Here is a 26,587-nt window from a genome sequence, read left to right as displayed (position 1 = left end):
ATCCCAGTACTTCAGGAGGCCAGTCGGGAGTTTGAGACCAGCCTGGGCAACACAGGTACGCTCAGTCTCTACAAAAAAATTTAAAAATTAGCCAGGTGTGTTGGTATGCACCCTGTAATCCCACTACTTGGGAGGAAAAGGTGGGAGGATTGCTTGAGCCCAGGAGGTGGAGGCTACAGTGAGGTATGATAGGTCACTGCACTCCAGCCTGGGCAACAGAAGGAGACCCTTATCTCTTAAACAAAAACAAAAATGAGAACAGGCTACAAAGAACAAGTTTGTGGATCTGCCATGTCCAGCTCTGCCAGGGTTCCAGGTTCAAATGTTCATTCTTTCTTTCATTCAACAGCACATACTGATCCCTAGGTCTATTAGACTTGAATAAGACTCCTGTGCTTCCTAAAGAAATTCAGGGTCAGTGGGGGAGAGAGACAAGCAAATGCCAGATGTTGTGGTAGACATAAAAGGGGAGGCACTGGGGCACACTGGTTGAAGGTCAGAAACCTTGGACTAAATCCCAGCTCCATGACTTTTCTGCACTGCCTCTGGGGGAGCCACTTAACCTCCAGGAGCTTGTCTCCTCACCTGGAAAAAGGTGATGATGTGACCTCACAGGATCATGATGAGATTTGGATAAGACAATGTGTGTGGAAGCACTTTAAAAAATGCTAAGTGAGTTACTGCTTTTATTTTTAAGCTCATTTTTCTGATGCCTCAACAGCTGTCTCTGCGTACCCTCCCAGAGAAGGAAACATGTTGGAGAAAAACTTCTGTGGGGTGAAAAACACCCAGCTCAGAGCAGCAGGTGGTTAGAGTTATGCAAGTAAAATACCTTTTCACAAAAATTTAAAAATATAGATAAGCACAAAACAAAAAATTAAAAATCAAGCATCTTCCTTAATCCCACCTCCTAGTGACAACTACTGATAACATTTTGGAGCGATCTAATATTAATCTATGTTTTCACCATACATAGAAAAAACGGGAAATTGTTGCTAAGTGTACAGAATATTCATTACAAAATTGTACAAAATATTTTTTACGTGCTGGCCACCTCTTTCTACTCTCTCTCCCTCTATGAATCTCCTCTCCCACTCAAGGGGAACACATTCCAAGATACCTGAGTCAGGCAAGTTTGTTAATTTTCCTATGTATGGAGACTTTGGGGACATGCTGTATTCTTCGGGGGGGTGGACTTCACACTGTTTTGTTAACTGCTTTGCTCAACAGACAAATATTTTGAACATCTTTTCCTATGCAGAATAGATTTATACCACAAAATGGTTAATGACAACTTAATACTCCATCATGTGGACGTGCAAGAATTTATTTAACAAGTTTCCAGAAATAAAATCTTGACGAACAGACTTGTAACATCCATCTTTGTGCACGCATCTAATGATTGCCTTAGGATAAAGTCCTAGTAACCAAAGGGTAGGAATGCAGGCTGTTAGCTGTGAGGAGCCCCCTGGCCCAGCCTCTGGGTGGCGCTCGTACATCTCCTCCAGGCAGCCCTCCCAGACTGACCTTCCAGAGTGGTCCCGCCGCCCACGCCTCTCCGAGTAGTAGCTTCATCGCTCGGAGACCTACCCTGAAAAGTGCTCAGAAGGCCTGGCTGGTGAAGGCCAGGAGGGGACGGGGCGGAGAGCACAAAGCAGGCTTGTCCGGGCACAGGAAGAGGCCCCGCCCTCGGCGCTGCCGGCCCAACATTCCTCCCGGACAATGGCCGCCTCGGGAATCCGGAGAATGAAGGAGGCCGGCGGCTTCGCGAATCTACTCCTCTCCACTCCCCACCCCCCATCAAGTTGTGCCCTTTCCCAAAATGGAAAGTAGGGGCACTCTGCACTGGGGGTGGAGGGAGAGCAGCTGCGTCCCTGCCTGCAGCCCCGCCCCCCTTACACAAACGAATCCACCGCGCGGCCTAGTCCTGCCCAGCCGCCCTGTCCCTGTGGACCTTGGGCAAGTCCCCATCCCTTCTGCAGACCCTGCTTTCTCAACTGTAAAATCAGGGGCTTGGATCAGCCGTCGCCAAATTCCCCACAGATCTCAAATGCTGAAGTATAGTGACTAAGACATGAGTAGCCTTTGGAGCCAGATTGCCCATTTGGAATCTTACCCTGTGAACTTAACTCCCGGGGCCCCAGCTTCCCCCTCTGTAAAGTGTGTTTGTTGATGGATACCCACTCCCTCCGTGTGGGAAGATGATGCCTATGAGACCAGTAGCTGACCCGTCAAAGTCTATGAATCCTGGGCAGGCCTGGTGGCTCTTGCCTGTAATCCTAGCACTTTGGGAGGCTGAGACAGGAGGATCGCTTGAGTCCAGGAGTTTGAGGTTGCTGTGAGCTATGATGATGGCACTGCACTCCAGCTTCTAGCCCAGGCCACAGAGCGTGAGACTCTGTCTCCAATAAAAAAGTCTATGAATCCTGATTCATGCTTAACTCTGTTCAAAATACTAAGTGGTTCCCCAACCCCAGTCCCTTGTCAAGCCCTGGGCCAATTCTGGCTCCTGGGCACTTGCTCAGTAATTGGCCATACCCTGGGGAGCTGAGAGGAGCATCTGATACCCCCAAGGAAACGTCTCTCCTCGGGCTTGTTTCCATATTCCCTTGCATTAGCCATAAACCATAAACTGTATGGGCTTGTGGAGGCAAATATAATTTAAAAATACAGGAAAACTCTTGTATCTGGCCACATGTCCTTATTTTTTGTCTGGGAAATACCAACATTTCCAATGCAGCCAGCAATTGCTAGGCACCAGGTTCTTAATAACACATGGGAGGATCTGGATGAACACACTTAAACAGTGAACAATTCCTGAATCTACATATATATACTCTTTTTTTTTTTTTAAATAGAGTCTCACTCTGTTCCCTGGGTAGAGTGTCACGGCATCATAGCTCACAGGAACCTCAAACTCTTTGGCTCAAGCGATCCTCCTGCCCTACTTCCCAAGTAGCTGGTCTATAGGCACCTGCCATGACACCCAGCTAGTTTTTCCTTTTTTAGTAGAAACAGTCTCAACTCTTGCTCAAGCTGGCCTTGAACTCCCGAGCTCAGGTGATCAGCCCTCCTCAGCCTCCCAGAGTGCTAGGATTACAGGTGTGAGCCACTGAGCCCTGCCGCCTACAAAGATTTTTAAGTTATTTCCATACAACCCTACCAAGCTCTCCCTGTGCTCTCCTGCACTTGATCTCTCCTCCCCTCGCTCACTTCTTCTTTCTCAACGCTACTCCTGTATGCCCCTGAATTAAGACCCTTTGCTGCAAGGGCTAGAAAACACCCCTTACCAACGGCTTGTATTATACAACAAGGAATAATATTTGGTCCAATTTAGCTGTCTTTGATGTTAAGAAGTATTGCTACTTTATGGGTCATTAGAAAGAAAAACACATTGCCAGTTAAACTGAAAATGATTTCTTATAACTTAGAATTTTTTTTTGAGACAGTTTCACTTTTATTTATTTATTTATTTATTTGCAGTTTTGGGGTGAGGCTGGGTTTGAACCCACCACCTCTGGCATGTGGGACCTGTGCCCTACTCTTTTGCACCACAGGCACCACCAGAGGCAGTTTCACTTTTGTTGCCCTGATAAAGTTTCATAGCTCACAGCAACCTCCAACTCCTGGGCTCAAGTGATTCTCTTGCCTCAGCCTCCTGAGTAGCTGGGACTACAGGTGCCCACCACATCGCCTGGCTATTTTTTTAGAGATGGGGTCTTGCTTTTGCTCAGGCTGGTCTCGAACTCCTGATCTCAAGCGATCCTCTTGCCTTGGCCCCTCAAAGTGGCAATACACTTTTACCATAAGTTACTCTATACGTACGTAACAAAGAAAACCTGGGTGAAGTAAATTAGTTAAAGTTTTTTTTTAAACCTTATCATACTCAGAGCCTGATTCTTGGAATCACTTTTCAACTCTGAGCTGTCAATGTGTTTTTTTTAACACAGAATCATTATCATCTGGACCATCAAGAGTACTGGTGACATGGAATATTTCTTGAAAGAGTGTTTTACTGAACTAATTATCTATTGCTGCATAAAAAATTATCCCAAATCTTAGTAGCTTTAAGCACCCAGCATTTACCTATACTTCCTATGGTTCAAGAATCTGGGAGTTGGCTCAGCACCTGTAGCTCAGTGGCTAGGGTGCCAGCCACATACACCAGGACTGGCAGGTTCGAACCCAGCCCTGGCCTGCCAAACAGCAATGACAAAAACAACTACAAAAAGAAAATAGCTGGGCCTTGTTGTGGGCGCCTGTAGTTCCCAGCTACTTGGGAGGCTGAGGCAAGAGAATCGCTTAAACCCAAGAGTTGGAGGTTGCTGTGAGCTACGATGCCATAGCACTCTACTGAGGGCAACATAGTAAGACTCTGTCTCAAAAAAAAAAAAAAAGAAAGAAAAGAAAAAGAAAAAGAAAGAATCTGGCAGTGGCTGGGTGGATCTGGCTCATGGTCTCTCATTAGGCTGCACTCCAGCTGTCTGCTGGCGGCTGCAGTCACATGGGGCTGGAGAGACCATTTCCCAGTTCACTCACTTGCTTTTGGCAGACTGTAGCTCCTAGCTGGCTATTGGCTGGATACCTCAGGTCCTCACTATTTGGGCCCCTCTATAGCCTTCCTCACTGTCTTCGGGACATGGCAGCAAATGATCAAAGACAGAGCACAGTGAGCATTCAAGACAGAAGCTATAGTCTTTTTCCAACCCAATATCAAAAGTGACATATGTGATTTCTGCTGTATGGTACTGGTCACCAGACCAACCCTACAACAGTGGGGCACAAGGGTATGGACTGTGGGATCTTAAGACCATAGGGGGCCATTTTGCAAGCCACTTACCACATCCACTATAAACCCCCAGGATTTCCTTCTGAACCTTGCCAGAGAATCAAAAATCAGCTGGGACTCAAAGAGTCTTTGCAAGGTTTGTGGACCAAAACATGGGGTTATAGTTGCTGTGTCATGACACCACAAAAAACACCAAATTCACACATACAAGACAGCCAAGTCAAAGCTGCCATTTGGTTGACAGAGATTAAGATGCCATTGATTGCAAGATGTATACTGATTTCAAAAAGCTAAAATGTGAAGAAATACGCATTTTAGAATTGATGAAGTGAAGTATGTTACATAAGAAGTCTTGAGAAATGGTGGCAGGGAGCTGATTAATTCAGAAACTATATTATCTTCAAGGACCCAGGTTCCTTCCTCTTTGCACTCTAATATCCACAGCATATCTGCTGTATCCCTGTATGGTTTCTTTCAAGGTCACAAACCAGTGGGTGCAATTCTAAGCATCCTTTGAGGGGTCAAGAATTCCCAATTTCTCTCAATTACCTCCTTTTTTTTTAGGCTAGGTCTCATTCTGCTGCCCAGGCTGGATTGCTGGAGTACAGTGGCCTGATCAGAGCTCACTGCATCCTCAAACTTCTGATTGCAAGTGAACCTTTTGTCTCAGCCTACTGAGTGGTGTGTATCACCATGCCCAGCTAATTTTTTAATTTTTTGTAGGAATGGGGTCTCAATATGTTGCCATGTTGCCCAGGGTGGTCTTGAACTTCTGGCCCCACATAATTCTCGGCCTGCCCAAGTGCCAGGTGCTTCTTTTAAGAGCAATGGCATCTTTCCTGAAGATATCCAGAAGATTTCCCTTTCATATCATTGACCAGAAGTTGTGTTGCAGCCTGTGTTAGATTAGGTTAAGTTGCATATGTTAAACTCAGAGTGATTTAAGTAAGATTGAGGCTGGCCACAGTGGCTCACACCTGTAATCCTAGTATTCTGGAGGCCGAGGGAGGTGGATTGCCTGAGTACACATGTTTGACATCAGCCTGAGCAAGTGTGAGACCCCCATCTCTAAAAAGTAACTGGACCTTGTGGCGGGTGCCTGTAGTCCGAGCTACTTGGGAGGCTGAGACAAGAGAATCTCTTGAGCCCAAGAGCTTGAGTTTGCTATCAGCTATGACACCATGGGACTCTACCCAGGGTGACAAAGTGAGACTCTGTCTCAAAAAAGAAAACAAAAAATTGAAGATTATTCCCTTTCACAGAGGACTGGAGGTAGGCAGTGCTGATGGGTAGGTACCATAGTGTCAATGTCATCAGAAATCCAGGCCATCTCTTGTGATTTTTCTGTTTGTTTGTTTTAGAGACAGGGTCTTATTCTGTCACAAAGGCTGGAGTTCAGTGGTATGATTATAGCTAACGACAGCCTTGAACTCTTTGATTCAAGCAATACTCCTGCCTCAGCCTCCCAGAGTAGCTGGGATACAAATGTGCCTCACTCATGCCTGGCTAGTTTCTTATTTTTTTAGAGACAGGATATCACTATACGGCCAAAGCTGGAACTCTGGGCCTCAAGCAATCCTCTGGCTTCAGCCTCCCAAGTTGCTAGGATGATAGGCATGAGCCACCATGCCTGGCTCAAGTAATTCCATTCTCAAATTTACCCCACATTCCAAAATGGCTGCTGGAGTTCCAGCCATAGATAGATGCATGTTATAGACCAAAGGAACAAAAACAGAAGGGCAAAATGTTCCTCAGCAGAGTCAGCTCCCTTAAATAGCCTTCTTAGATATCCCATCGAACAGTTCTGTTTACATCTCATTAGTCAGAACTTGGTCACATTGCCATACCTAGCGCAAGAAATCATAGAAAGATTTTTTTAAGTTTTTTTGTTTGTTCGTTTCTCATTCTTAAGTTTAGTTAGGCACAGTGTAACTCTAAAAAAAATTTAGAAGGAAGTAGGGAGGAGAATGAATGTTAGGTGGCCACAAGCAATGTTTTCCACTGTCCTCCCACTTAAGCCAGGCCCTAGATGGACACATTACTAGGATTGATCTAGATGCATTACAATTTACTCCTGGGTTAGACACACGTTATATTCTTCAAGGATGGATACTCACACCAAATCTGAATCCTATTAAATGAGGAAGGAGCAGATGGAACAGTCACTATTGGTATTTACCAGCAATCACGGCCCTCCTTTCTTGCTAATACAACCTTGATTTTGTTCAGGGACCAGTCTGCCAAGTTCTTAGGGGAAGTTTTAGCCTCCCTCCCCAGCCCCAGGGTGTGAATCTTAATTAGTCTGAAGCACCTTTAGGAATTCCGGTCGGTAGGGGCAGCGCCTATGGCTCAGTGAGTAGGGCGCCGGCCCCATATGCCAAGGGTGGCAGGTTCAAACCCAGCCCCGGCCAAACTGCAACAACAACAACAAAAAATAGCCGGGCGTTGTGGCAGGCGCCTGTAGTCCCAGCTGCTCGGGAGGCTGAGGCAAGAGAATCGCATAAGCCCAAGAGTTAGAGGTTGCTGTGAGCCGTGTGACACCATGACACTCTACCCGAGGGCGGTACAGTGAGACTCTGTCTCTACAAAAAAATAAATAAATAAAAATAAATAGGCTCAGGAATTCCAGTCCCTCTGCTACTGTTTGATTTAAGAATGGACATGTGACATAATTTTGACCTATGAGACATAAGGGGATTTTTTTTTGGCGGGGGGGAGACTTCTTGAAAGATTTCACCAAGGCTGAAGGAGAAACAGCTTTCCTTGGCCTCTGAATGTTGCCTACATGTGATGTCTGAAGCTTCAGCATCTACCTTGTGACTTTTAGAGAACTCAGGTTATAAGGTCAACAACCAAAATCATGAGATTGCAGAGAAAAGAGAAATATGATAGACTATCTGTAGAATGCAGTTCTATTCAGTAATAAAAATGAACTATTGATAAACACAATAAAATGGGGAAATCTCAAAAACATTCTCTGAAGCAAAAAAGCCAGACACAAAAAAGTATATCCATTCATAACAGGGTTTAGCACATGCAACATGGGTCTATAGGGACAGAAATCAGTGGCAGGGGTGGGAGAAGGACTGACTGTCTATGGACATAAACTTGTTACCTCGATGTCAGTGTTTCACACATCTTAGTTGGAATGGTGACTACTAGGTACAAATTTATAAACTGCAGTTTTAAAATCTGTGCTTCTTTTTTTTTGAGACAGAGTCTCAAGCTGTTGCCCTGGATAGAGTGCTGTGGCGTCAGAGCTCACAGCAACCTCCAACTCTTGGGTTCAAGTGATTCTCTTACCACAGTTTTTCTATTTTTAGTAGAGATGGGGGTCTCCCCTTTTGTTCAGGCTGGTCTTGAACTCATGAGCTCAAGCTATCTACCTGCTTTGGCCTCCCAGAATGCTAGGATTACAGAAGTAAGCCCCTGCACCCAGCCAAAATCTGTGCATTCTATTGCATATAAATTATATTCCTTTTTTTCCTCTTTAGACAGGGTCTTGCTCTGTTATAGGCCTAGAATACAGAGATATCATCATACTTTACTGAAGCTCTGAACTCTGGGCTCAACAGATCCTCCCTCCTGCCCCAGCCTCCTAAGTAGCTGGGATTAAAGGCATGAGCCACCATGCCTCACTAATTTTTCCATTGTTTGCAGAGATGAGGTCTTGCTATTTTGCTCAGGCTTATAAATTATATTTCAATAAAGTTGATGAAAGAAGGAAAGAAAAAGAGAGCAAGGAAACAAGCAAGAAACGAAGAAGGAACCTAGGCCCTTGTTAACATTTTTGGGCTAATGAGTTAACCAACAACCTCATCTCAGAACTTTTGTTTTGTGACATAATAAATACTATATAACCCATTTTAAAGTTTCATAACTCAAAGCCCCAAACACCTTGACAAATATAATCCTTTATGTCAGAAAGGAGAAGAGGGAACCAAAGATGGGGCACAGATACAGCCTAGGAAATTGCAGGTTTGGAGAAATCGCTGAGCAGGGCTAGGAACTTTGAAGTTATGCCTGATCTAGTGGGGTTTACTCCCTGCTCCTCCATCAAGCCTGGTACAGCTGCGAATTTCTGACTTCACCCACCTCATCTGTGAAAAGAAGACCCTAGTCATCAAAGGACCTACTCTCAGGCTTCTGGTGAGGATTAGTGAGGGGAAAATCAGGAAAGCTCCCAGTACAGTGCCTGACACATAGTAAGGGCTCAATAAGGCCCCTGTTTTACCTCACCTGGTCCTAGTGAGAATGACCAAGCAGAGGCAGGGGCAGAGAAGGGAACAGAATGTAGGGACCTTAGGAAGCAGACTGTGGAACTGTAAATGATTGATGACACCAAGGATTCAGGCATGAGTGACAATGTTGATGAGATCACTTCTCAGGATTTTGGCAAAGGTTACTTGCAGTATCTGTCTTTTTTTTTTTTTTTTTTTTTTGTGGTTTTTGGCCGGGGCTAGGTTTGAACCTGCCACCTCCGGCATATGGGACCAGCGCCCTAGTCTTTGAGCCACAGGTGCCGCCCTTCATCCCCGGGTAGATACTAGTAAAGAGAGATAAGAGAGGAGAGGAACAGGGTTTATGGGTAAAAAGAGGAGTATAAGTTGAATTTGAGGTACCTGTGAACAGTATGGAGTAGTGGACAAAAGAAAGGGCTCTGCCACCCACTGGCTATGTGATGTTGGCCAAGCTCCCCTCCCTAGAAGCCCCAGTATCCTCAGGTGTAACATGGGAATTCTAAGAATACTTCATTAGGTTACTATCAAGAGTAAATGAAACGATATATTTAAAGTGCTTGGCATCATTCCAGGTACATAGTAGGTGCTCATTAAATAGAGATAATAATTTTTATCATCCCTCACACTTTGCCACATCTGCCTGGGCAGTCAGCCTCATGCCCAGCTACTGTGGGAGAGTGCTCACTACAGCCGGTAAGCGTGGAGCTTTTTGAGCTTTCACTTTTTTTCGCTTGACTCACACAGGGTGTTTCCCTGCAGAAGATTTCCTCTCCTTTTATTTGTCTTTGACACCCGCATCCTTCCCTTCCTTCCATTCTCTACTCTGCCCTACCTCTTCCAGGAAGCCTTCCTTGATTGACGTCTCTCCATTCCCTGCCAACCTCTCCACTGCCTCCCTGTAGGGACTGGACCCCAGCCCAGACCTCTATCCACTCGGTTCCACTGCCCATGCCCCCAACAAAGACCACGGGCTTTCTCCACGCCAGCACAGACCACACCTGGACGCTTGGGGAAGCTTGTCTGGTGAGGGAAGGAAGCCACGTTCCACCACATCCTCAGTGGACCACGGCTTGGAAAGGGGTGGAGCTGGTGAGGAGGCGGCCACCTGCCAGAGTGGCAGCAGACAGGCCGGCTAAATCCTTGACCTATGATTTAAGGGGTCGGGCATAGTTCAATAGAGCACTCCAGGCTGAGTCCCAGCTCGTGTACACAGGTCAGGGGGATGAGGGCGGGGAGGGGAGGAGGTCCATCTCCTTCGAGAGCTCCGTGGCGTCACCTGACCCCTCTGGGGCATAATCCAGCACCCCGAAAACCCAGAGCCCCTGTACATGAGTGCAGAAGCTCCCCGTGAGAGGCGAGAGGATGGAGGAGCAGAGGGGGAGGAGAAACGACCGGAGCAGGGCACACAGTAAAGGCCCTAAAAGGCTCCTGTCTCTACTAATCGCAGAACCCTTTTTAGGTCCTGGGATGCTGTAGGTGTGGCCACTTTCCAGGTTGGCTCTAGTCTCTGCTCCCTCCTTTTCCCTCCGGAATTTTCCCTCACAAATGGACCCTAGTAGGGCGTGGGGGAGATCCCTCCACCGGCAGGCTTGTCTGATAGAATTACACGTGCAAAACGGAGAGTTTTTCTAGTGTAGCCATAAATCCTAGTCAGGCTCCGAGAGGTGCTCACGTCCCTCCTCCCACAGGCTTGCCCGCAAGAGAGTCTATGCAAATGAAATGCAAAGCAGGCCGCGACAGCCGTAGGGATTGGCCGACGCGGGAGACCCTGTCCGCCCAATCCCCCCCTCCCCCGACAGCCCGACAGTCAGGGCTCCCCTGGCCCCGGGCCTGGGCCTGCCCATAAATCAGCGCCGTCAGCTTTAATGGCTCCTGACTAATTGCCTGGACTTGGGCTCCGGACTCGGGTCGCCTGCATTAAAATTCAATCAGGCCTAGCGCTTAGCTATTAAATATTCATTGGGAGAGCTTCCCGAAACCGGGCTGGGGGATGGAGATGGGTGGGGTTAGAGAGACTGACTACCCGAACGCCCAGTCCCTCCTCCCTAGCACCCTGTCCTCTCCCACAACTGCTGCCTGCTTTCCATTCTGCTGGACCTGATTTCTCTATGGAAGTCCCCAAGCCTTCTCTAGAGACTTGGGAGATTCCTGCAGAAGGAATGTTGGGTTGTCTTGCCAAGGGTTTGACCTAGTCCCCTTCATGCCTAGTCACTTCACCACACAGACACCTAGTGCCCACTGTGAGTTCCTATCAATGCGGAAACCTTAGGTCCCACCAGGAGAGGAATAGCTCCAGGGTACAGTGGCTTAATCCTTATCAGAGGCCAGGAGAGAGCCCTATTTCCCTGGGCTCTGCTATCTTTGCCAGGGGCTTTGTGGGAGCTATACTGGTCCTCTTCAGCATAGCTGGAAAGCTTCAGTCTGGGACAAATGGGGTCTAGGCTGGAAGGGAGGGGGGCTCCTTGTAGTCCTCCTCTCCTCTTCCCTTCCCCCAGGAATGCAGCCTACCCAAGCTTCTGGGCACCTGGCCTGATGCTGGGCAAGCTGCCTAGAAGTTCTCAAGGAAGGTACCAAGGGAGAAGGGGCTGGGCCTGAGGGCCTGCAGGGGAACCGTTGGCAGTGTCAGAGACTTAAGCAGAAAGTGCACCCCTTCTCCTTCAAACATATACCACAGTCAGAGGGCTATGAAGAGGGTTTAGAAGATGTGATGACAGAAATGGCCCAAAGACTGGGTGAGCCACTCAAATAAGGGCCAAGAATTTTTCTGGGTTCCCTTATAGTACATTGAAATGTCTTTTCCCACAGCTCCAGTTCCTAGGCCAGGAGAAGAAAGTATCAGGAAATATGCTAGGAGAAATGTGCTTCCCTCCCTGTTTTTACCAGGGGATACTCAGGAGCAAACCACCTGCTCACCGGGCTCTGTCCCTGACCTTTGCACTGTTGTTCTCTGCTCCTGATGCCTGAGGATGGTGGGGGGAATGGGGCCAGTATAAGACTGCCAGAAGGAGAGCAGCCTCACAGATGCTGCAATGGAGGGATGGAGGCTGAGGGTACAAAAGTACCAGTCTCTACAAGGCCAAAAGCAGCTAAGGGCTCCAGAAGGGATGTAGGTTCCGGAAACACTGTTGTGGGGGACATTGGAAAGAATATCTTAGTCTGCTGTCTCAGAGGGCGCCAACTCCTTGACCTAGCAGGAAGCCTTGAATTCCCTGAAAACCCTATTCTCCCAGAGCTTAGATGCTGTCCTAACAGTAGAAAATGGGGCCCCCAAAAGTACCCCCTCTCCAGGATCCAGGCAGGCCCCAGGGCTGGGTGCAGGGCAGAATGTGTCTGGCAGTGATTAGGAAGGGAGGCCTCAGGCTTAAGGGGGTAGGAGTGACCCCTGCCAAGTGTCCAATTCCAAATCCAAACGTCATAGACAATCCCGTATTCCAAGCTCACCCCACGTGTGGTTCCCATTAGGTCTGGCTGGGGTCTTCCTGAAGGCCAGGCCAGATTCCTAAGCCCCGCCCATAGCAGGGCCCCTCCCTCTACAGGCTGTTTGGAATGTCTTACCCAGCCCCATGGGTGGTCCACCAGCACCCAGCCTTGGGGATTTTCAGGGCCATCCCCATTCTACTTAGGCCTCTTCACCCACAAGATGACTTTTTTTCCTTTTGCAAACCTTTAAAGGGGACAAAAGGATAGAAGACTTTAAACCTTACCCCTCAGGATGGGCTAATCCCTGAAGACCCCTACACTGCAGGGGAAGTTTTAGGAAGTCTTCCCTCCTCTCCTAGGTCAGCTGCTTTAGTTCAGGCCTCAGACCCTCTGGCCTGGATGATTGCAATTGCTCCCACTGACCTTCTGCTACCAGGCCATTCCTCCACACTGCCTCTGAGCAGGTGACCTAAAATTCAGCCTTGTTAGATCATTGGCCTCCTTGCAAAACTTCCAATAGCTTTTCAGCATCACTAAAGCCAATGGCCAAATCTAGTCCTCAGTTATGTTTGTATTGTGTCTATTTTGGGCATTCATGGAATTTTATTTGATTTTATTTTAAGACAGAGTCTCACTCTGTTGCCGTGGGTAAAGTGCAATGGCATCATAGCTCACAGCAACCTCAAACTCAGGCTCAAGGGATCCTCTTGCCTTAGGCTCCCAAGTAGCTGGGACTACAGACGCCTGCCACGACAGGGCTAAGAATTTTAAAATTAAAAAAAAAGAAACAGTTGTCAACATTTAAAGCCAGGGGGTAACACAAAAATCTACATTTCTTTTTTTTTTAATTTTCAGATTATTTAAAAATCTATATCTCTAATTTTTCTGGAATATCTGGCAACAAAGGCTTGCATTCCTGCATGGCAACAACTAGCTGGAACTAAAAAGGAATCCCCTCTCACCCTGGGGCTTAGCTGTGCATCATGGTCCCCACTAGGTCCTATTGTCCCCCTGGTCTGAGGCCCAGGTGAGTGAACAGCCTTTTTATCACGAGGCTGGCACTGGCCTTTCTTTTCATTTGACTTTCCATCAGCTCCAGTCCTTTGGCCATTAATGTTCTTGTCTTCCCCTTCCTGGGCAGATACTTCAATTCGCTACAACAAACTCAAGTCAAAATTCCATGGCCGTGTGTCACTTCAGACTCCTTTCACACACCTGTCTCCTCCCCTCCAACACTCTTGGTCCGGGCACTCTTCCAGAGACGCAGCTAGACTTTTACACTCCCAGGTTTTGGCAGACGGCTCTTCTACCTGCAGCACTGCTTCTCTTTGCCCCTGGCAAACTCCTCTTCCTCCTTCCAACCTCAGTCCAGAAGCCACTGACTGGGGTGTCCACCTGACCCCTGCAGTTACCCTCAGGTTGTCCAGTGGTCCCTATGATTCCACAATGTCTCAGTCCCCCTGCACCCCACCGCGCGGCTATAGCTCCTCCAGGGTTGAGAGGAAGCCTGCTTGGCATCCCCCAGGCTCACCCGTGCTGAGGGATCAGGCCATCAGGCTAGCGATAGTGATAACTGTGGGAGAAATGTAGCTTGGTGCTAAACTGTGTGACAAACAGGTTTGAGGGAGTCAGCAAGGCTACAGGAGAGGAAACCAGCAGGTATTCTGAGTCACAAGGCAAGGTTCTGGGTTCTAGAGTGAGTGCCTTCCTGTAACAAGGCGACCAGACTCTCCTTTGCCCTGTGAGTGTTCCAGCAAGCAGAATTTCAGAAGGACAAAAAAGGAGCTTGTCAGGTGCACCTAGAGTCCCAGCTAACTGGGAGGCTGAGGCAGGAGGACGGTTTGACTTGAGGAGTTTGAGAGACCGGCATGGATAACATATTAATACAGGGAGGGGAGAGGTGAGGAGGGGTAAAATACAAAGACTCTGGGTGCTGGGCAAAGTGTTCTTATGAGAAAAAATGACGCAGAATATTTGAAACCCTAGTGGTGACCAGCCTGAGCAAAAGCAAGACCACCTCTACTAAAAATAAAAAAAATAGCTGGGTGTTGTGGTGGGAGCCTGTAGTCCCAGCTACTGAGGAGGCTGAGGCAGGAGGATTGCTCAAGCCCAAGAGTTTGAGGCTACTGTGAGCTATGACATTATAGCACTTTATCCAGGGCAAGGTAGGATAGAAAACAAACAAACCCTAGTGGCTCTGGGAGGGGCAATCCACAAATATTCCTTGAACCCCCTCCCCCCAGTCATCAGTCACAGAGGACTGCAATACACAGAATCCCCTGCGGTGGCAGAGACCCCCAGGAAATGGCCTTGACATCAGCTCATAACTCCCTCTTGCACAGCAGCTGACTTTGTGTCTCAGGGTTCCCAGCTCTGTCACAGCACCTTTCAGGGGGCCACCTCAACCCTGTCATCAATCCTCCCAGCCCCAGGGGCTTCCCAAGGCTAGGGCTGGCCTGACGCCCCTGGTCTCCCAGGACTTTGGCCTCTCATGCTCCGGCACACCCAAGAAGCAGGAGTTGGGTCCCCATCTTACAGACAAGGACCCTGAACGGTGCCCGAGGTCCCCCAGTCGTGGGGTAGGGGGTATCAGGAGTGAGGGGTTGGGAGGAAGGGGTTGGGGGTGGGGGGATTCCAGCCCGCTCTGAAGAGCCAAGTTCTGCCTCCTCCCCAGGGCTCCTGGCTCAGCTTTGGCGTCGTGGGTGCCCTCCCGCCCACACACCAGACGAATCCGCCCAGTTCTGAGGGACACCCCACACACACACCTCCCACTCCTAGGAGCAGAACGCGAACCCGTTGGCTCTCTTGCAGCGCTTTGAGACTTCGACTGAAGCTGCCCTCGACCAAACAGGCTGGTGGGGTGCTCTGGATTCACCTCGCACTACCCCTGTGGGCGGCTCGAGGGCCACCCGGGAAACCCCGCCCGCTCCAGGGCCCCGGGTGAGCGTAAGACCGGGCGCTGGGAGAAGTGGGGCTGCGACAGCGCGCGACTCCAGACCCTCCCCCCCCCCCCCCCCCGGCCATGGGAGGAGGAGGAGGAGGAGCAGATGGCAGCAATTAGGGCACGGACCTCCCCCCACCCGTAGCCCGGGGCCGGAAGATGGACTCCGGCTCGGCTCCGGCAAGAGGGACAGGGCCTCCCCTGGCCTAAGGCTGGCGGGGTCCCGGGGAGGGGCTCTGGCGCCCAGTGCTCGGCGTCCTAGCTTCTAGGGGAAGAGGAGTGTGTGCCAGGTGGAGACATCCCCTCATCCTGGGACAGGAGCCCCTTGGGAAAGGCAAATCCTATCCCTCTGTCCACTTCCTCAAGAGTAGTTTTCAGGCCAGGGCACTAACAAGCCCAGAAGATTTTAGAGCTCCGAAGATTTTCAGGTTGAGCCAGTGGCTGGGGCTGGGGAGAAGGAAATTGTGCGGTTGTGCAAGTTGTGACTTAAAAAGGAGGTGGTGCCTGGCTGTGGGTGAAGAGGGTTCCAGGAAGGAGAGCCGGAGACACCTTTTCTGCAAAAAGTTGGAAAGAGCCGGCCTGGACTGCCCTTCATTTGGGACTGCTGACTGTAAAGGGGTAGAGAGCAGATGGCTAGGGTTGGCCCCTGTGGGGCAGGAGCAAGGCCAGAGGACTTTTTTGGCCCAGGGTAGAAACAACCAGTTTGGCTCTCTGGTCCTTTCTCCCCTCCTGAATTCCTTTGCTACCCTCACCCTGAATCTTGTCCCTTTGTCTTAAAGACAGATCCTAATCAGTCCCCCCCCAACTGTCCAAGTCCCTAATACTTTCTTGCACAATTGCAAAGGCTCTGGTCTGTTCTCCCAGGTTCCCAGACAATCAATTCACACAGCAGCCAAGGAAATATTTAAAAATACAAATCAGGAAAAAAACGAGAGCACGGCACTCCCTGCTTAACAACCGCTCCTGGCTTCCCTGGGAAGAAGCCCCAACATTTTACCACCGTCCTTGCCTACACTGGCCTCTCTTCCAATCATTCACCCCTCTGCCACTCACACTGGCTGCCTTTCTCTTCCTTGAACTTGGCAAGCTTTCCCTCACCTCTGGCCTTGGCCTTGCTGGTCCCTTTTCCTGGACTGCCCTGCCCTAATCCTTCACAGGAATGTCACCTTTCCATCATCCCTGACCACAATACTAAAGCAGCCCCACATGCCCGATCCCACATATCACTTAACCGTATATATTTCTTCCATAGGACTCACCACATTCTGTAATTATCTTTCTTATTCATTTGGTTTGTGGTCTGTTTCACTTACCAGAATGTCAGCTTCATAAGCTCAGGGACTTTGTCTTTCTTATTCTCCCGCACAATGTCTGGTTACAAACCTAGGAGGTACTGGATACTACTGCATACATTTAAGGAAAGACGGAGTCCCTGGGGAATGAAGTGGATGAGAGTCTCCCCTCTCTGAGGCCAGCTGCAAAAACCTGTATCCACCTGGGTAAACACCCAGAGGCCTTGCACACATGGGCAGACTGGTAGTTTGTTATAACTATAATCTTAGCATCCAACACTTTTTGAGTGCTTACTATTTGTCAGGCATCATTCTAAGTTATTTTACATGTTTTAACCATCTCATACAATTCCCCTGTGAAGTAGACACACCCCACACACATATCCACACAGGGACACCAGGGAAGGATCAGCCTCGAAGCGGGCACAGAGCTAGCTCGGGCAAAGGGGTAAAAGAGGAAGGTTAGTCACATGCCATCCCCACACATACTCTGGACCCCCACAGCACTGAGGGTGGTGCAGAGGAAAGGGCAGCCTGGTTTCTGGTTCAGATGTCAACCCACCAGAGGGGTGATCTGGGACAACCCTTTATCCTCTTGAGGCTGCACTGGCAAAATGATAGGCCAGGCATAGGTAATACTAACTCCCAACGTCATCCTCAGGATTAAACTCAAAAGTCATGAAAGCTTCAGCAGCTGCAGAGGGCTTGCGGACGGCAGAAAGGAGAGGGTAGGTTACCAGCTAGGAAAGCTGGGGCCGGAAGCTTCACTTTGGCTCCTCTAGAACCCCAGCCCCCTGCTGTATAGCCCAGGGATGGGGGGGGCGGTGCTCCTCACCAGTTACTCCCTCCTCTGTACCCATTCTGGCACAGAACTAGAGCCCCATAGGTGTTTGTTGAGTGACTGCCTGAGTGAGGGAATGACTGGGAGACAAGTAAGAGGAAGAGAACGTATATATATGAGTGAAAAGTAGATGGAATGAAACAGGGATAGAGGGCGGCGCCTGTGGCTCAGTCGGTAGGGCGCCGGCCCCATATACCGAGGGTGGTGGTGGGTTCAAACCCGGCCCCGGCCAAACTGCAAAACCAAAAAATAGCTGGGTGTTGTGGCGGGTGCCTGTAGTCCCAGCTACTCGGGAGGCTGAGGCAAGAGAATCGCTTAAGCCCATGAGTTGGAGGTTGCTGTGAGCTGTGTGAGGCCACGGCACTCTACCGAGGGCCATAAAGTGAGACTCTGTCTCTACCAAAAAAAAAAAGAAACAGGGATAGAGACACCCTCTGCCTCTGTGCTTCAGCTTCTTCATCTGCCAAGACAGCCTTGTCACTCAGTCCACCCTTCTCCCTGGGCATCAGGGTGGATCAGATGAGATGGGGCAGCCTCTCCTTGCTATCTATGCAGGGTCCCAGGGTGGATAGGGGGAGCTGAAGTGGCTGGTGTTCCCTTCCCCCAGTCCCTGTCCCCTGGAATTTATAGATTCCTCATTGTCCTGCACAAAGGCCTTCTGGGGAGGGGGTGGGGTGGGTGAAGAGCCTGGGGAATTAAAAAGTCAGAGACTGAGTAACAGCCAGCCACACCCGAGGCCCCATAAATCTGCCCAGCCCCTGTAAGATGGACTCACTCTGCCCTACTCCAGGCGGCTTGCAGGGATTCTACTGCTGGGATCAGCTACCCTCCTCACAGCTCTGGAGCCTCACCAAGGTGGGGTGCAGGGACAGGCATGAAGACAAGGGGTGGGGTGACTCATGCTGTTTTATCCCACTGACCTCAGAAAGTCCTTCCTCCGGGCTTGCTCTGGGGTAGTCCCCCTGTAATTCTAGTCCACTGCCATTGGTTCTGAGCAGGAAAATGAGCTTTCTGTGGGTGTTCTTAGTCCCTTGGTGGGAGGGGTCCTGGAGGCCCAGACTCCGGTCAAATGGCCTCCTCCCCCACTCTGGCCCCTTGGGTAGAGGGTGGGAGGCTGAGGGTGGAATTGACAGATGGTGCAGTGTTAACAGATGACATGGAAAACAGAATTACTCAGCTGCTATGTCCTTCCATCTTCCCCATGAGAGGGGATGGCCTTCAAACTGGAAAAAGACAATGAACTGGATTGGAAGTGCAGCAGAGGAGAGGAGAGAAACTACGGGGCAGAGGGGACTACGGGTCATAAAAGACCCACCTGGATATCCCATCCTTGGCACTCACCAACTCGACAGTCTCAAGCAGGTCCATTAACCTCTCAGAGTCTCTGTTTTCTCATCTATAAAATGGGTCAAAGAAAAACCCTGCCTTACTGTTCTCATTGGCTTTTATGAAGATAATTGGATTTTGAGTTTGTAAAATGGGCTTTTAAACTTGCAAACGTATAAAAATATAAGAGATTACTTTTTATAAATTATAAATGCCAGCCCCTTAGCTGTCCATAAAATCATTTTAACAACTGTTTTTCTTCCAACAAAATATAATAGAGTAGAAACTATAACAGTGTATCAGAGTTTTATAAGATTTTGCTCTCAGTTATATGATATGTTCGTGTGTCTGGGGTCCAGATGTAAATATATTTACTGTGGGTGATGGTCAAAGTTTGATATGCCCAGAGTAGAAGATACTCTTCAGTGATAGCTCCAGAAGAGAATGGTGGATGAGTGAAAAGCAGCAATGCAAAATGTGCCAGGCTAAACACACAGGTAAAGGGAGGAAGCCTTGGAGGGGACTATGGAACCCAGGCTGAGGAGACCTGGCTCTGAGCAGCTCCCTATAACTAAGTTTGGTGATGATGGGGGTGAGGGCATACTTAGCGCTTAACTGCCCTCTCTGAGGCTCTCTTTGCTCAGTAAGCTGGAGCTCTCTTTGATGGCGTTTCTTTGGCCAGGTGCAGTGAATCATGCCTGTAATCCTAGCACTCTAGGAGGCCCAGGTGGGTGGATCGCCTGAGCTCAGGAATTTGAGGCCAGCCTGAGAAACAGTGAGACCCCATCTCTACTAAAAATAGAAAAACTAGCTGGGCATTGTTCCAGCTACTTGGGAGGCTGAGGCAAGAGGATCGTTTGAGCCCAGGAGCCTGAGGTTGCTGTGAGCTATGATGCCATGGCACTTTACCTGCTGTGAGCTATGATGCCATGGCACTTTACCCAGGGCAACAGGGTGAGACTCTCCAAAAAAAAAAAAAAATGCCTTGAGTTTGAATCCTGGGGATCCTGTCCCTGAACACGCACTGGACAATGAATGCTGTATGCTCAGCATGCCCTGAGCTGAGCTAGAAAGAAAGGGTTAATCAATGAGAGTCTTGAACTCTTGTGCCTGGACCTCCCCTCTGATGCACTAGGAGTGCAGAAGGCTCTGCAGCAAGTATGATGTAGTGGTGGTCAGGACCCCCCTGCCTGAACTTCACCCATGACCCTCGTCCCCACCCCCACCCCCGAGGCCATAGTCCAGTGAGGATAAGCTGGTCAGAGCAGGCCCTAAATCAATCCCAGACCTTCCTGGCCAGCACTGAGTTATGAGCCGTGTGCTTTGTGATGTAGATCATGGTTAGGGAGGAAGGGGCATGACCTATGGCAGGTCACACTGGACCCCCAGAAGGGGCCAGAGCTGGAGGTCAGAGGCTACCTCCTCCATTCTGTACCCCACCCTGCTAAGTTTCATCCCACTAAAGCTGCATTGGGTCACTTCCCCAATGATTGCTGGCCCCAGCTCTACCTGTCATCACATCTGGAAGCTGAGAGTAGAGGGGCTTCTGCTAGAAAAGATCCCAGAAGAAAGGGAAAGGTGACTGGTCTATGCTGCAAACCAGACTCAAAAGTTTCCTGTGGTAGCTCAATGGGCAGGGCACCAGCCACATACACCGAGGCTGGCAGGTTTGAAAGTGGTCTGGGCCAGCTAAACAACAATGACAACTACAACCAAAAAATAGCCGGGCATTGTGGTGGGCACCTGTACTCCCAGCTACTAGGGAGGCTGAAGCAAGAGAATCGCTTGAGCCCAAGAGTTTGAGGTTGCTGTGAGCTGTGATGCCACAGCCCTCTACCAAGGGTGACATAGACTCTGTCTCAAAAAAAAAAAAAAAGTTTCCCTAGCTCCTTCTCTGTAGATTTGCTCCCCCTAACTTCCCCCTTCTCTTCTGATTGAATTCTGCAAGACTCTGGGCAGGAGTCCAGCCTAAAGGATTAGATGGCTGAAGATACGGGATGACAGGCGAAGCACGCGACAGAGAGAATCAGGCTCCAGACAGTGTGTGTTATCAGGGCTTAAGAGAGAGCCTCAGAGGGATAGAGAGATGGAAAGAGCCAGACAGTGAGATGAGAAAGATCAAAAGTTGAAGCATGGGAAAGACAGACAGAAGGAGGAGTGGTGTATCAACACAGGACGCCAAAGGGAGAAGCTGAGGAGAGATTGGAGCTGCAAAGGAGCAGCTGGTGAACTCTGCCCAACCCCAGCCACTAAGAGATCAAAAGGAGGATCACCTGTAAAGTTCCTCTACTTTTAATCGTTAAGACCAACACACTGAGACTTCAGAAGCCTGGGATAAAATGTACCTGTGTCACCCAGAATGCAATCCAGTATTTTACTTATTAACCAGCAACCTCCACTCCCCGACAACCACAGTCATCTCTATCAGCAAAGACACGGGGAGAGCTGGGACCCAGCCTGGGGAACTGGGGGAAGGTGGAGGGGAACCACATGGAATCCTCCTGAGGAGGGAGGCCTGAACAGGGCACCTCAGCACAGGGCACCCATGCAGGTAGAAAGTCAAAGAAGCCTCATACACCTTCTGGGCACCCAGCCAGGTTGGCTAAAGTGATCTACAGAAATATCAGAGGAAATAACTCCCCTTCCTTTAGGCCAAAATCGGAAAACACTCCTCTACATACACACACTTTCCTCCTGTGCACCAGCTCTGCGAAGACACTACCTCTGCTTCTGATGCCCGAGCCCTCTGCTGTACCCTGAGTCTCTGGGGCAGGGATGCTCTTCCAGTTCCTGTCCAGGGCTGCCACCTGCTGGCTGAGAGTGGCCTTGCAGAAACAGGATCCTTGCAGAGGCAGGGTGTGGTCTGTGCTGGACCAGGATTCTCCAGGCTCTAAGGACAGAATTTGAAAAGCAAAGTGTGGGTGGCGCCTGTGGCTCAAGGAGTAGGGCACCGGCCCCATATACCCGAGTTGGTGGGTTCAAACCCAGCCCCGGCCAAAAACTGCAAAAAAAAGCAAAGTGTGAAATCTTCTTTTGCCTAGCTAGGTGTCCTTGAGGCCTCTCTGCACAGGTTCAAGTCCCCCTATCCCTTGACAGTCACTCTCGCATGGTGCTTGGCAGGTGGGGAGCCTCTTCAGGCCAGAGAGTGTGGCAGGTAACTCACATTTATTGAGTGGCCAATACAGGGCTAGTTGTAGGAATACAGAGATGATCAAGGTGAGGAAAATTGCCACGAATGAGATTAATGATAACGTGCAAAAAGCATTATGTGTCAGGCATATATTTCACACTAGTGAAAACATATAATGAATACATAATAGTCTTCAATGAATAGTTATTGAATGAATGAGTGTGAAATGACAGACTGTGCATTTGGGAGCGGTTGTGTGGGGAAGAGGAGAAAACAGGCAGGGGAATATTTCTGATTCTTTATTTTTTTCTATTAAAAAATAGTGATTGTTTAAAAAGAGTTAAATATTTACAGGTTTAAAAGCAAATATAGGCTCATCACCTATAGCTCAGCGGCTAAGGCACAAGCCACATACACCAGAATTGGTGGTTGGAATCCAGCCTAGGCCTGCCAAACAACAATGACAACTACAACTAAAAAATAGCCGTGTGGGGGCGGCGCCTGTGGCTCAGTGAGTAGGGCGCGGGCCCCATATGCCGAGGGTGGCGGGTTCAAACCCAGCCCCGGCCAAACTGCAACAGAAAAATAGCCGGGTGTTGTGGCGGGCACCTGTGGTCCCAGCTGCTCGGGAGGCTGAGGCAAGAGAATCGCGTAAGCCCAAGAGTTAGAGGTTGCTGTGAGCTGTGTGACGCCACGGCACTCTACCAGAGGGCGGTACAGTGAGACTCTGTCTCTACAAAAAAAAAAAGTACAAAAAAAAAATAGCCGGGTGTTGTGGCGGGCGCCTGTACTCCCAGCTACTTGGGAGGCTGAGGCAAGAGAATCGCTTAAGCCCAAGAGTTTGAGGTTGCTGTGAGCTGTGACACCATAGCACTCTACGGAGGGTAACATAGTGAGACTCTGTCTCAAAAAAAAAAAAAAAATAAGGCAAATATAAAGCTCCCCTTCCAGCCTTCTCTTATTCCCCGTCTTTAAGTAAACTATGTTTTAATGAGCATCAATCTGTCCAGTGGTTCTCAACATTGGCTGTACATTAGAATCACATGGGAAGATTTTAAAAATCCTCTTGCCCAAGTTGTGCCCTAGGCAAATTACTTTAGAAACTCTGGAGTGGGTCTTCATTATTTCTAAAAAGTTCTTGAGTGATTACATGGTACAGCCAAGGTTAAGAACTGTTCCAGCCTTTTCTAGACATTTACAAAGAAATGTAAGTAGTCAACCTCACACTCACACTATCTACATACATGCACACGCACACACTGTGTGTATATATATGCTATATATGTGTACAGTATACTTGTGCCTATGCATATGTGTATTTTACATTTGACTTTGTTTTCAACCAATTAACAACATGGCTTAGAGATATTTTCGGGGCAGTCCATACGGATCTATCTCATTCTCTTTTAATGGAGGCATAACTTTCACGTGCCTTACTTTCTCTAACCCTTTCCCACTGATGAACATTTAAGTTGTTTCTAATTTGTTTTTTTACTACTACAAACAATGCTGCAAGGTATATTCCATATATCTTTGCTTACATATGCACGTATTGTTTTGGAAAAGATTTCCAAAAGCAGATTATCTGGGCCAATGTGTATGTACATTTGTTATTTTGACAGATACTGTCAAAATGCTTTCCAAAAATACTTCATTAATTTACATTACTCCCACAGTGTAAGTGCTTAATACTATTATTATTTTGTTGAGATAGAGTCTCACTCTATGTTCTGGGTAGAGTGCCATGGCATCATAGCTCACAGCAACCTCAAACTCCTGGGCTCAAGCAATCCTCTTGCTTCAAACCTCCTGAATAGCTGGACTACATGCACCTGCCACAGTGCCAGGCTAGTTTCTCTTTTCTTTTCTTTTTGCCCTTGGTAGAGTTCTGTGGCGTCACACTCACAGCAACCTCCAACTCATGGGCTCAAGTGATTCTCTTGACTCAGCTTCCCAAGTAGCTGGGACTACAAGCGCCTGCCGCAACACCAGCTATTTTTAGAGATGGGGTATCACTCTGACTCAGTCTGGTAGTTTTTCTATTTTTCTTTTTCTTTTTTTTTTTTTAGAGACAGAGTCTCAGTTGTCTGGCAATTTTTGGTTGTAGTTGTCATTGTTGTTTTAGCAGGCCTGGGCCAGGCTTGAACCCGCCAGCTTTGGTGTACGTGGCCGGCGCCCTACTCACGGAGCTATGAGTGCCAAGCCAAGATTTTTTAACACTATTGAAGGACATAAAGGAAAACCTGAAAAATGGGTAAATATATCATCTTAGTCTGTAGTCTGTTCAGGCTGTTATAAAACAAAATGCTATTGACTAGGTGGTTTATTAACAACACAAAATTATTTCTTATAGTTCTGGCGGCTGGGAAGTGTAAGATCAAAGTGATAACACTGTCAGTGTCCGGTGAGTGCTAGTTTTCTGGTTCATAAACAGTCATCTTTTGTGAAGCAAAAGGGGGTCTTTTTTATAAGGGCAGGTAGGCTTCCAAAACCTCACCTCATAATGCCATCACCTTTAGAGTTAGTATTTCAAGATATAAATTTGGCTGGGAGCTGAGGTGGATAGATTGCTTGAGCTCAGGAGTTCGAGACAAGCCTGAGCAAGAGTTGAGACCCTTGGCTTGGCATCTGTAGCACAGTGATTGCAGTGCCAGCAACATACACCGAGGGTGGCAGGTTCGAATCCGCCCCAGGCCAGCTAAACAACAATGACAACTGCAACAAAAATAGCCAGGACTGTGGTGGGCGCCTGTAATCACAGCTACTGGGGAGGCTGAGGATAGAGAATCACTTAAACCCAAGAGTTTGAGGTTGCTGTGAGTTGTGATGACATGGCACTCTACCTAGGGCAACAGGGTGAGACTCTGTCTCATAAATAAATAAATAAATTTGGGATTAAATTAATTTATAAATTCAGTGAAATTCCTATCTAAATTACAGCAAAAATGTTTAAAAGATTCAACAATCTTATTTGCAATTTCAAATTAAAGAATAAAAATAAAATTTGAAGAAGAAAATCAAATATGGAGAACTCTGGCTTGGCACCTACAGCTCAGCAGCTAGGGCGCCAGCCATATGCACTGGAGCTGGAGGGTTTGAATCTAAGCTGGGCCTGCCAAACAACAATGACAACTACAACCAAAAAATACCTGGGCGTTGTGGTGGGCACCTGTAGTCCCAGCTACTTGGGAGGCTGAGGCAAGAGAATCACTTAAGCCCAAGAGTTTGAGTTTGCTGTGAGTTGTGACGCCACAGCACTCTACCGAGGGCGACATAGTGAGACTGTCTCAAAAAAGAAAAACAAACAAACAAACAAAAAAACCTCACCAAATATGGAGAACTCTATTAGGCAGACAGACCACAAAGCAGAGGAATATAATTAGCATAGAGCCAGACAGGGTGGCTCACACCAGTCATGGCAGCACTTTGGAAAGCCAAGGAGGCAGGAGGATCGCTTGAGGCCAGGAGTTCAAGACATACCTTAAGATCATAGAGAGCCCCCCCAAGCAAAAAAAAAAAAAAAAGATTTCTTTCAATGAAGGTGACCATAGATAAAACTATCAGAAAGGTTTGTAGTGCAGTTGCCACATTTAAAACTCATCTGGCAGCAGGTTTATTATCTAAAATATTAAAAGGGATTATTGAAACATCAATAAGAAAAGGATAGGAAAATCCAACAGAACATTGAGCAAAGGCCACGAACAGGCAGCTCCTAGGAGAGGAAACAAGAATAGCCACCTGGGCATGTGGAGAGATGCTCCTCTTATTGATAATCAGAAAATTTTAACATAAAATGGCAATATCACTTTCTTGTTCTGTACTATCAGATTGACAACATTTAGAATGCTGAATAATGACAGGTGTTGGCAAGGATGTAGGGAAACGCTTATGTGCTGCTGGTGGGCACAATACAAAACAGAAAGCGAGCTACAGTATCCTATCAGAAAGCAGGTATGTGCCCTATGACTCAGCAATCTCAGAGACCTGTGCAATGACTAGGTACGTATTTGTCATGACAGGAAGTTGGAGACAACCTAGGCATTTATCATGGGAAGAACGGATCAGTAAAACGTGGCAGATGCGCACCATGGATTTCTATACAGCAAGAATAAGGGGAAAGAAAGAAGTAAAATGGTGCACCACACATTTTTATTAAGAAAGCAAAGTTTTTCCCTGGAACACTGCCCATCAGACTCTTGCATGAATTTCAGAGGCCAAAATTGTGTTACATGATCAGAATTAATTAAAAAGTGGCTAGAGTTGGAGACTGTGGCTCACATCTATTATCCTAGCACTTTGGGAGGCTGAGGTGGGTGGATTGTTGAGCTCAGGAGTTCTAGACCAGCTTGAGCAAGAACAAAACACCATCTTCTACTAAAAATAGAAAAATTAGCCAAGTGTTTTGGTGGGCTCCTTTAGTCCTAGCTACTTGGAAGGCTGAGACAAGAGAATTACTTGAGCCTAGGAGTTTGAAGTTGTGAGCTATGACACTACGGCACTCTATCCAGGGTGACAGAGTGAGATTCTGTCTCAAAAAAAAGGAAAAAAAATTAAAATAAATAAAAATAAAATAAAAGGTGACTAGAGAGAAGGGCAGTTATGAGAGA

At 48.1% G+C, this 26,587-nt stretch overlaps 1 protein-coding gene across 1 annotated transcript in view; it reads left to right on the top strand.

Annotated features, from left to right (window-relative positions):
* The first annotated feature begins 1,722 nt into the window (after positions 1-1,722).
* ANKRD33 (ankyrin repeat domain 33) overlaps positions 1,723-26,587 on the top strand; it is a 30,536-nt gene continuing 5,671 nt past the window's right edge. The window contains 8 exon segments of the mRNA XM_053556566.1: positions 1,723-1,829; positions 8,851-8,938; positions 9,933-10,119; positions 10,348-10,438; positions 11,526-11,597; positions 13,818-14,016; positions 14,877-15,029; positions 15,229-15,396. Coding sequence (XP_053412541.1) covers positions 1,723-1,829; positions 8,851-8,938; positions 9,933-10,119; positions 10,348-10,438; positions 11,526-11,597; positions 13,818-14,016; positions 14,877-15,029; positions 15,229-15,396 — 1,065 coding nt within the window.

This window comes from Nycticebus coucang, chromosome 12 (assembly GCF_027406575.1).
Source record: "Nycticebus coucang isolate mNycCou1 chromosome 12, mNycCou1.pri, whole genome shotgun sequence".
Classification (NCBI taxonomy): Eukaryota; Metazoa; Chordata; class Mammalia; order Primates; family Lorisidae; genus Nycticebus; species Nycticebus coucang.
The sequence above is the reverse complement of the archived record's forward strand: the minus strand, read 5'-3'. Positions and strand labels throughout refer to the sequence as shown.